General features: G+C 39.1%; 1 protein-coding gene across 2 annotated transcripts; it reads left to right on the forward strand.

Annotated features, from left to right (window-relative positions):
- The first annotated feature begins 833 nt into the window (after positions 1 to 833).
- LOC104315690 (killer cell lectin-like receptor subfamily F member 1) lies at positions 834 to 10,996 on the forward strand. 2 transcript variants are annotated; one of them, XM_009915783.2, is made up of 6 exons: positions 834 to 1,204; positions 5,371 to 5,469; positions 6,865 to 6,996; positions 7,590 to 7,741; positions 8,623 to 8,738; positions 9,197 to 10,996. In XM_009915783.2, the coding sequence occupies exons 1-6, from the start codon at positions 1,141 to 1,143 to the stop codon at positions 9,324 to 9,326; spliced, it is 693 nt and encodes a 230-aa protein (XP_009914085.1). In that variant the 5' UTR covers positions 834 to 1,140; the 3' UTR covers positions 9,327 to 10,996. The 2 variants fall into 2 exon arrangements, with proteins under 2 accessions (XP_009914085.1, XP_069662868.1); XM_069806767.1 differs by lacking the exon at positions 5,371 to 5,469.
- Positions 10,997 to 11,745: the final 749 nt, after the last annotated feature.

The raw sequence follows: 11,745 nt of genomic DNA on the forward strand, positions 1-11,745 counted from the left end.
TTCTACCACTTTGTGGAAACGGAGATTATATCTGTTGGTCACTCAGTACCTTTTGTTTCATATTGATCTATCAGCCTCAAGTAGTATGTTTGTGTTTGAAAGACTTCTCTGGACATCACTTTTTTTTAGAGGTATGTGATTGTACTGCATACAGCTTGACCCTGGCTTTCAGGTACTAATCACAATACAGAAGCTGAGGTAAAGTTACTTTGGTTTCCACGCTTAAATGACCATTGCTAATAATCACAGCTGTTCTGGTGAATTTGACAACAGCCAGAAATCATTATAACCACTTTGGAGAAAAAAAAAAAACCCCAAACTTTCAACTTTCTGCAGAATCCTCAATTTCCAGAAAGAAAGATTCCAGACTAGGACTTCACTAGAACTTGCTAGAATCCCCAGCTTGGAAGAGACCTTGCACAGTAATTTAAAAGTAAACACCTCCTTGCCGATACATAAAGCCCAGGCTTGCCCCTTTGAAGTGCAACAGGAACATTGCATACTGTGATGTTTGAACAGATCTGCTTCAGTCTCCATTTAAAGAAAGTCATTAAGTTGCTCAATCTATGAACAGTTGCTCAAGTGGACAGGCACAAAGCAGAACCAAAGATCAATACATGTATTTAAATGCTATTTCCATCTATTTAATGAGACATACACACACAATCTTCCTTTGGTAAAGCAAGATTAATTCTCAGCATTTGAGAAAAACACAGAAATTGAAACAGCTGATTTTAATATAAAGTAAATGAGAAAAGTCTATCAGTCCAGTGAAATAGGCTTGAGGGACTCAAATCTATTCTCTCATGCAAGAGTGTGCGTACATCGAAAGACTGCATTGGAGGACTGGGATATTGCATTGGAGAAAATGCAGTGTTAGTATTTGTTAGAAGGGATTGGGATTTCTCAGGGAAAGAGGAACTGAAAAAGAAGAGAAAAAGAGTTCATTTGTCTGTGCAGTTTATGCTGTTAAGTTCCTTTTCATAGTCCTGCTACTGCATGGCTTCAGCTAAAAGCACAAATGGCTATCCGCTGTCCCCTTCCTGTTTACCACACTTATTTGAAGCATTTCTCATAACCTACTTTGACACTAACAGTCAAATAGTCTTCAACAGGAAGAAGTGATAAAAAGACCTTGAGATGGAGAATGAAGAGGGTTACACAGAACTTCATTTCAAAGGAAGGAAGAAAAGCTCCAATGCAGGTGAGCATATAAGCATTTATGGTATGCCTTCAGGCTTATTCTGTAAATAACAAATCTCATATTTGACTTATCATAAAAACCCCACAAATCAGACAAAATTTTAGTTGGTGCTACTAAAGTTGCCAATGATACATGGCAGTATACAGAGAAATATGATGGACGGTAGATAAAATGCAGTACTAATAGTACCAACAGACCTGAAGTACTGGTGCTGACAGTCCCAGTTATAAAATTGAGACTAAAAGACAGAGGCATATAAGAAAAACATGAGGCAGTAGCTGGCAGCAAGTTTGGAAGTGGTCTCAGCTCACTGGCCATTTAAGTTTTCTCTGGGGCTTTTGGTTGGTTTTTTTTGTTTTGTTTTCAGGAATCACAGCTAAGAAGAATTTAAGAATAATTTAGATGAAAACTGTAAGACAGTAACGCACTGTCTGGTAAGCTTTTTCAACAACTTCTGGGGATTTTGTCAAAAGTGTCAGGAACAGCATGGGAGAAAGTACAATGATGTATGCTGGAAGTCTTTGAAGCTCACCCTTGCGAACCTTTATTTCTTTTAAGTGTCCCAGGGAAGAGCTTCTCAGATCATAAATAGCAAGTCTTCAGAGCAATTAGACATCCAGTTTCCAAACAGTTAATTAGCTATGATGATCGGTTCCTGAGAAATCCTGGCTGCACATTTATGTGAGAAAATTTTTAATAGAAAAAAAGCAAAAGCCAACTTCAGTTACTCAGTATGGCAGGATAAACTGTGTGCAATTTTATTGACGTAAATTGTGCCGGTTTGTCTATTATTACAACTTAGCTGAGAGCCTGTTCCCAACTGTAGTCAAAGCACAGAACCAGCAATATTAAAAAAAAAAAAAACAAAAAAACCAGAAAACTGATCATAAAAGCTAATATTTATTTAACTAAGAATTTTCAATGATCTTTACAATATTTGTCAAATTGCACAAACACATTGCTGTAATGGAGTAGACTGAATATTTCCATAAGTCAGACAAAGCGTATTGTGACACATACACAGAATGGTATGTGAGCACAAACATGCAGAGCACACAGTGACAAAGCCAGGTTTAAAATGCTCTGTCTTCATTGTCTACCTGCATGATTGGGTAGCACGTACACGACGGGGCAGCAGAAGAGAACAGTGCTTTAATTTAGCTTGTTAAAGAATGTACTGCAAGCTAAGTCTCTGCTTGTAGTGTAAGGTGTGCGAGCTAGCTTTACACCAGACACACACATGTCATGGTAGCATGATATACATATGGAATACAGAAGTGTATTCGCTGGAGTGGTTAGAAATGGTTGCAATGCCTCATTGGCGTAATCCAGTGCAGTATCTGTGCCAGTTCATGTGGTACAGAAGGAAGGCCACAATGCAGAGCTCCCCTTCCACCTTGCACTCCCATCTGGTCTTGCCAGTGGTGCAAGCTGCAGAGCTGTCTTGAGAAGCTGGGCAAACGCTGAGCTATTACCCCATGCTGCCTTGTCAGCTCTGTGGTTATTGCTGCTACCAGAGCTCACCTTGGGTAGCTAAGTGCTAATCTGAGTATTTACAGGAGTCACTGTTACCGTCTTGCCTGCAGTCTAGCCATTGTGCAAATCATGGTAGAGTTACGGTTAGACCCCAGATATCCTAAATGCCTTTTTTATGTCAAAATCACTGCATAGCACCCAAAGGAAGAAGGAAATGCATTCAGATGCTTAACCATAACATGTTGCATAGCTAGTGAAAAGTACTGCATTCTGTTTACATATACTTACATAATACTTAGCAACATCTAAAACATTGGTGTGTTATCAGTATTATTGTCACACTAAATCCAAAACACACTGTACCAGCTACTAAGAAGAAAATTAACTCTATCCCAGATGAAACCGGGACAATATGAATAGGGCGGCGATGTAAAAACAGTGGGGATTTGCTGTTTGAATATTTAAAGATGACTAGTCACAGATACAGCATTTCCCAAGTAAGTATGATTGAATAGACAAATAAGGAAAAAAGATGTTTGACCTCTGTGCAAAACAGTGATAGCTAGAAACAAGACATGAAGTGAAATTGTTAGTGGAAATGAGTTTATCACGTAGCGCAAAGGTCAAGTCATTTCATAATTTGAAATACAGATCCATGCATTACATTTTTGAAATAACAGTGTTAAAAGCAGAGAAAATAACAGTGTTAAAAGCAGAGAACTTTTCAAACAGCTGATTCACATCTGATCTGGACCACCAGCATTTGAAATGTAATGGCTTTTAAAGGATACTTCCATGGGGTAGTTCCTGATAACGATTAACTAGTCAGAGAACAAGTTCTCAACAAGGTATAACATTTTGGCACTCTGTTTTCTCTTCCAAGAATGGCCATTTGCATGAAACGGAAAATCATCCTTCTGTTATTCTCTGACTTTATTCCTGGGTCCTAACTCACGGAAGGTTTGCATGTAAAATCTTTTTTCCCATGAAGTTACGTTTGGACAAAGACAACAGTGTGTTAGGCCTTGGTCTTTCTAGAAGAACATTCACAAAGTATTTCCTGAAAACACTAATTTTAGAAAGCTAGGAAGAAAAATTAACATGACATTTCCTGCATAGCTGGGCAACTTCCATCTCTTCTCCCTGCTCCAAGGAATCATTTGAGGTATCTCAGAACATCTTTTATGCCTCAGTTATTTTAAAAAGCTTTCCTGTATTGCAGCCTACATTAACTATATCACTACCCCTTCCAAAAGCACACTGACAACCTGCTGGAATGAGTCCAGTGGAGGGCTCCTGAGATAGTGAGTGAGCTGCAGAAGTGACACAGGAGAGGCTGAGACAATTGGCTTTGTGCAGCCCTAAGCAGAGAAGGCTAAAGGGAGTCTTACCTTTCTCTTTAACTGCCGAATGGGAAGGTGTAGAGAAGACAGAACCAAACTCTTCTTGAAGGTGCACATTGAAAGACACAAGTTGGAACATGGAAAACTACAATTCGATACAAGAAAATTTTTCTTACTGTGGTGGTGGTCAAATACTAGGGCAGGAGCCTGGAAAGGCTGTGAAATCCCTATCCTTGGAGATATTTAGAAATTGGCTGGACAAAGCCTTGAGAAACCTGCTGTAAACTGACCCACCTTAAGCAGGAGTCTGGCCTAGATGGCCTCCTGACATTCTTTCCAGCCTACATAGTTCTGTGATTCTATGTCAAGATATGTAGAAATCCTGAAATAAAGTGAGTGAGCAAACAGAAGCAGCGGGTTTCACTAGGAAGTGGTATGGCAGGAGTGTCGCAATCCTACAAGAAAAAATTTTAAGACCATTGGGTAATATTGAGAAGGAAGATTCACCATAACTGCATCCCCAGGCTTTTCTGAGTCTAATTAAAAGTCATTTTCTTTGAGTTGCAAGGAAGCTTATTTTTGCATTGCTATTCACTGACCTTAATCAAGCATCCAGTCTGCAAAGAAGCCCTGTTTAATGCACTGCTACTTAATTTTTCAAATATTTTGTAATAATTTTCCAGGTGGGATTAGCTGAACATCAAGGACTCAATAAAAAAAAAAGATCTCCAAATTATAACGTGGACTTTGCTAAGGCCTTTGTCTTGGCATCTAGTGTACAGGTGATAAAACTAATTAGCGGGTCCCGGAGTTACAGAGTTTAATTCTCAGAGAATCTACTGGTCCTTTCTTGATTCATAGTGTTGGTATTCATAGCCCTAGAACCTCATTTTTGTTCTTACATGTTATATACACCTCTTTCTCTGCAACTGTTAGAAACTTCAGTTCTTCCTTTTTCACTAAGCTTGTGAGGTTTTCTTTTGCAATGTTTGTTAAGTGGCTGCTGTGATATCTAACGGTCTTCAGGATATCTGCAAATGACATCCCCCTGCTATGAAGATGCAGACACTGTTCAGTAGCCACTCAAAACTTCAGATGAACTGGCAAACAGTGAAGACAGCATGAGGAAATTCAAGCCCCCCAAAAGTTTTCATAAATGAAAGTTTATTAGAAGCAAGAACCCCTTGGTATGCAGGAGGCAACCAGAAGGGAAAAAGCAACTGAGACAAAGCACATGGCAAAGTGACAGTGATGGACGTTCTGCCTGAAAGATGTCTAGAGAAACCCAGTTTTATGTCCTGGGTAACTAATCATGCTGTGTTTGTAAAACCCTCTTATTTCTTTCAGAACTTCCGTCTAATTCTTCAGGCTTGCGGTATCTTGCTGCTTTCTCAGGATTTCTGAATGTTGTATTTCTGGGAGCTGTGATCACATTAATTCGGCAATGTGAGTGACCAAGTGAAATGTTTTGCTTTAATTCCTGCGAAACCAACATGTATCAATCCTTAACTTAAACAAGTTTTGCAGACAAACTGTTTTGATAAGGTGACAAGACCAGGCATGCTTTCTGTTATTGTGTTTCTGATGAAGGTGGGAGGGAGTCACTGGCATTTTGGGGCTGTGGATCTGCAGAAGGTCAGTGGCTTTCAAGAACTGTTGCATGTTCGGGGTGTATGAAGAGCACTGGAGTCTTTCTCATTTTCCAGTCCCCCAATCTGAAAGTCCCTCCTATTCCTTTCCGAAACTAAACAAACCACCAAGGTTTCTAGCCAAAGAATCCATCTATCCATCAATTTGGAAAAACTCTTTTAGTAATGAAACAGAACTTACTCCAGGTATAATGGTACAACTGGAACCTCTGCTATCTCCGCCTCCCCTCATCCTCACAGCCGGTCTTTACCTCCTGAAGCCCTGCTTTGCTTACCTTAAGTCTCAGCCAGTCCTCCCCGGCGTGTACAATGGGAATGTGAGCTGGACTTCAGGGATGGGTGAGATAGAAGGCTGGAAGACAGCACACATAGTTGGAAAAGACCTCTCTGAACAGAAATAAAAATGTATGCCTCTGAGTTTATAAAAGTGGCCTTTGCATTGTCCACAGAATTTGTGCAGAAGCCCTGGGTCGCTGCCAGCATTGATCATGTATGTACAGATCTTACCTATCCAGCACAGACCTGTGCTATTATCCCTGAGCATCTAAACTTAGACATCAGAAATGTTTGCAGTTGCCCTGGTCAAGCAAGTTGAACAAGTTTTTAGGTTGCCATCAACAAGCATCTGAATATTGATCAAGGACTCTAATTTTAGTTTCCTCCTTTAGAAAATCTTGGCCTGGTAGTCCCAATGTTAAGCCTGCTTCTGGACATCCAAATCACTTTGCACATCAAAATCACTTGAGAACACAGGAGAAAAAGAATTCAGAAGCACTTCTGGGCATAACTATTCTGCAGAGTCAGCTGTTCTCCCTTTCTCTGGATGCAAATCCTGCCCTCTCACATCAACCCATTCTTTTCTGAAATAAGCTCAATGCAAATTTTGGGAACTGGAAAATCAAAGGCACAACCATGTTATTTGAAAGACAACTGTTGCATACCATGTTGTCAAAAGCGTGATGATAACGGACTGTCCACCGTCTTTGTGAAGTCAGTCACCTCATGTATTTGTTTAATGTATATGATTTGGATGCCCAACTCTCCACCTCCATTTACAGGAGAGTTGGAAGGACAAAAGAGCAATCTGAGTTTCCACTTAAAGCTCCTATTATTATCCATGGAAAAATACTATGGGGTTTCTATACAGTTTGCTTGTGAGCTTTACATTAAAATGCTGGAGATTCTTGTCCAGGTGACTTGCTATCAAGTGACATGTGGAAGCCCGGAGAAAATCTTTCTGAAAGTGACAGTACCTTTGAGGAAGATCTTCATGAAAACAGCTTACTGACTACATTAAAGGAGAGCTTATGCATGCATACAAATGGTAAGGAGATAAAGTCTTGCTCATAGTAGCATAAATGGTTTGAAGCTCTTGAAAAGATTAATATAAAAATAAACACCTGCACAAAGGAATTGACCTTTAGATACCAAAATAAGCATGTTTATATTGATAAAGATGTATAAAGTGATCTCTTTTAGAGTTCCATCCTTGAAAATTTTAGTTAAAGCAAAGAATAAAAGCGGAGCAGTGTTACTGAAGGTCTTTGTTATTTCTCCATGGATGCCATTGAATTGTACTATTCCCGATGATTTCAGCAAAGCTGGGATTTTATCCATGGCTTTTACCCCAATTATTATGCAAAATATTTAGCACAATTATCTAGAGTTCTGAAATATTTAAAGGCACAGAGTGATCCCTAATCAAAGAATGACTATCCTTGTTATCACTGTACAGCAGGGACAACGTGCTTTCTTAAAATGAGCTATACCATCACAATTTCTGCCCTGCCCCTGGTTTAAAGCTTCTTTACTCACTTATTCAAAAGCTGCAGAAAAAGCAGGAGGCAATAATAATGATACCAGTTGTTTAAAAAAAAAAAAAATGACAAAAATCCCTTCACCCCAAACTCTTCACAGACTCCAGATGTGAACTCTGCCCCATTGGCTGGAAGCTGCATTGTGGAAGATGTTATTTCTACTCAGAAACTCGTGACACCTGGGAAAATAGTAGAAAGTATTGCTCAGGAAAAAAATCTGACCTCCTGGTTATAGAGGATAAGACTGAAATGGTAAGCTTGTAAGGCACTCTGTGGTTTAAACATTCTTTTTACTTATACCTTGTGAATCCACGTATCAAAGTATAGCTTCCCATGTATTTTTAGAAGCCATTTCTAATCCAGATATGCTCATAAAAGGCATTGTCAGTGGAAAGTGCTCTGACGATTAGCTTCTGCATGTTAAGGAACATTTGTGTGAAACAGAAGACCAACAGCCTACATTTCATTTAAATAGATGCAATGGTATGCCTAGAGATTACCTCCAGCAAGAAGCAGCTGGCATTTGAAGGATTCTTAGTTCAGAACTAAGCTGTCATAAAGGCTGTTGCCTTTCTTTGGGAAATGGAGCTGCTTCTCTGTACTTTGTACATTTTTAAATGTCAGTACCAGGTCTGCGGCAATAGAAAAAGCAGTTCTGTGGACCAAATCCTAACCTGTAGTGTGTCTCTTCTGTGCTCCTGATTTTCCTTAAACATGACCAGGTTCAGACAGTCACTTCTACAGCACCCAGGAGGGTGAGTGAGGTGGCAAGAAAAGAGGAAATAGCTTCAGCTCCTGTAATTCAGATCAGCCTGATCCTCATCTAAAATAAATGTGCTAGTGGAATGGGCCTGGGGCCAGCAAGGAGCCAAAGGTTAGCTCCTTTGTTGCTCCACTTACCATCATTAGCCACAGTACTGGTTGTAGTTGAGAATCTGAATGAATTTCCATGTGGTTTTCAGTTTGGTTGGGGGGGGCAGGTTGTCTCCTCAGTTTCTTGGAAACATTCTCTGGAATCTTTAGGCATGAAAGCCTTGCTGGTTTTAAAATATTAATTACCACTACACGTTACTGATGCTGGAGTTTCATGAAGTGTCATTATTATAAGAGTTCAAAGACATACCTCTTTCCAGGATTTCTTAAACAAAATGAAGGATAAAGACATTGGCTTTGTTTGGACTGGATTAAGCTTTGATGAGAGGGAAGGAAGATGGGTATGGCTCAATGATCCCAAACATCCAGGGCACAGGTAGGTTCATTCTGGAGTGAATCTATGTTAGCTTCTGTGATGTGTTCTCTACTCACCGTGCCTGGGCTGTTCAGCCATTAAACCACAAGAAAGAAGTAGTAACATATCAGGGCCCATACTCCAGTTAGGCAGCTCAGCCTATTCTGATTTTTCTCAGTACAGAATTCTGATCAAAACATCCAGTTGAAAAATGAAATTCCTTGACAGCTCTCAGAAAAGGAAGTAATTTTATTAGGAGGTGCCTATGCTGTGTAAGCTTTACAGTTACAGCTGCATAAGAAGTAGGGAAACAGAGAAAGGGTGAATCTTACTAAACAAATAAAACCTGTCTGTATGTCAGAGAATTGAACTAATGACAGCATAAAGACAAGAATACCCAGTCTTGCTGGTATCACTCTGTATATGCAAACAAATTTTTTCAATGATCCTCATATCTGTCTGTTGTTTGGCTCTTGCAGTTTTACAATAAAAGGAAGGAAGAAAGAAGAAAAATGTGCTGCCTATAAGTTGACAGAAATGCATGCTGATAACTGTCACTCCCTGTACAAGTGGATTTGCAAAAAGAGTGCAGTCCTTCTGGGTATCTAAGATATTGTAAAGTGAAAGTGAATAGCATCTTTGAAGGGTCTTTGAAGGTTTACACCACTTTACAATGGGTAGGATATCTGATGTAAAATGAAGGGGAAATGGTTGACCTGAATTGTGATGAATCAATGCATTGTGATTCAGGGTTGTCTCTCTCTCCTTTTCAGGATGAAGGTATAAAATCTATCTGTCTTTGCGCACACTAATTGCCCCTTACAGCTATTAAAATAAACAGCTTACTAATTTTAAGTAACTTATAGTGTCTGAGAGTTGTGTAAACCACAGGTAAAATGAGGGTTTTTTTACCAGCCTGGCAACTAGATCATAAAGCAGACAAAAAGTTGCTGTTGCTACTTTCTTCAGGTGAAAAGGTGATAATCAGTGCTGTGCACTTAAACGAGCCTGCAGATCTCACCACTGGAGGTCCAATATAGGAAGACAGCATAGCTGTACACAACAGAAAGTCAAGGTCTAGTATTTTTAAAAAAAAAGTTTAATTTCATGTATGTCATTCAGTGTTACAGAACCTGGTACTTAAAAAAAACCCCACCCACAAATACTTCTTGAATTCGGACATGAGATTTAGTTGCCTGATATGATGTCTTTGCTCTATTAGCATGCTAGAAATGTCAAAATCATACTGATGGGGCTACAGGGCTATAATCCTTCCTTTTGTTAGTCCACTTCACAGACACTTTTTGCAATTCAAAAATGGATGTTGCAACCCTTCTACATCTCAAGGCTACTGATCAGGATGAGGCAGCAGACCTCAGGGACATTTGTTCTTTTCTGTCTGATCTTACCTCGAGATAACTTGTACAGGTCTGAGAGTAATCAGTAGTTCTTCATTGTTATGTATATCCATAACATACTTAACATTTGATTTTTATAGCTAAGAAAAATCAGTATAATGATTGAAATGATGACTCTAGGATGTAAAGCCAAGTTCCAAACTCTTCTAGGTGAGGAAGATCACTCCGAGAGGCACTTCCACTGGATTTTGGACTGTGGTAGTAATGTAGTTTATTGGTGATTTTCTCAGTGTCCAGTACCCTCTCTCTTTATGGCTTCTATACCACATCAGACTTCAGGTGTAGGAGTGGGGTGTTAGAGCATTTCTGGCAATTGGTTGAAAATTGTTGAAAATTGCTTGGCAATTCCAAAAGACATTGAGCCCAACATAGCATACAATTGCAATGATTCCTGTGAGATGAGTGTTGCTTCTATAAGTATGATGTAATTAAAACCACATCCTTCAGCAAACGTTACTTTACTGATGCATCTATTATCAGATAAATTATACACAATGAGATAATTTGCAATAATTTGTAGGCACTTGATGAACACACAATTGCAATGGTGTTATACATTTCTAAGATTATCTGGCTAGCTCCTTGATAACAAAAAGTCTTTTGCATAAAATTGGTGCATGGTTGTATGTCATACTTGTGTGTAGTTTTTTATATCTCTGTAAGTGAGGAGATTCTGGTTTCTACCATGATCTGTTTTCTACCTAGCCCAGAAGCATCCACTTTTACATAGCTGTTTTATATCTGTGGCATCATATATAACACTACACAAACATGCAGTCTTCCCAGTCCCAATGTTGCAAATGTACATATAATAGCATACATTCTTCTAAAATAAAATTTACCATTGTAATTATTTCTGTACTTAATTGATTAAGCTTTCCTTTTTGTAGCACTTAAATTATTATGGTTTTATAAATACACAGGATCACATCCATGTATGTTTATGCTGCAAATACAAACATCATATATTAGTCATCACGATCACTGTTATTAATGGCAGGCGTGTGTATCCTCATTGAGAGAAACAGGGTTTCCCTTGCTTGGAGATGGGAACATCTTACAATTGGTTCCATTTTTCCCCATTATTCATAGATGAATGTGATGGTCTTGATTTTTACTTCAGTCATGAGAATTGACTAAGAAACCCCAGTATTGTATCTTTTCCACTTCATATATACATATAAAACAAAAAAAAAAAAAAAGAAAGCAAAACCAGCTAAACCAAATCAATGCACCCTATAAGTAGCAATACCCTTAGGGTTGAAATGGATTATTCATTCTTCTGTACTACTCTTTTTTATCCTTCCTTGCTTTTCCATATGCAAGGTGCATGCAACATTGGGCACTCCTACTAACACCCTGCTTCAGGCTTACCCTCCTTCTCCAGTTCCACTGCTGCAGTGCCCTGTTAGCAAATGTTACAGGCTGGACTAATGCCAGTGTGTTATTAACCCCTTTTCTCATTTCTCATAATTCTCCTTGCTTGCTGGATCCCTTTTGCTAATTCTATCCAAGCAGTAGTTGATCCCACTGCTCAGTCTGATTCACTGTTTGTTGCTCAGGCTAGATACTTATCTGTCAAGCATGGGACTTTAGTTTAACCACCCCTT

Source organism: Haliaeetus albicilla, chromosome 19 (assembly GCF_947461875.1).
Source record: "Haliaeetus albicilla chromosome 19, bHalAlb1.1, whole genome shotgun sequence".
NCBI lineage: Eukaryota > Metazoa > Chordata > Aves > Accipitriformes > Accipitridae > Haliaeetus > Haliaeetus albicilla.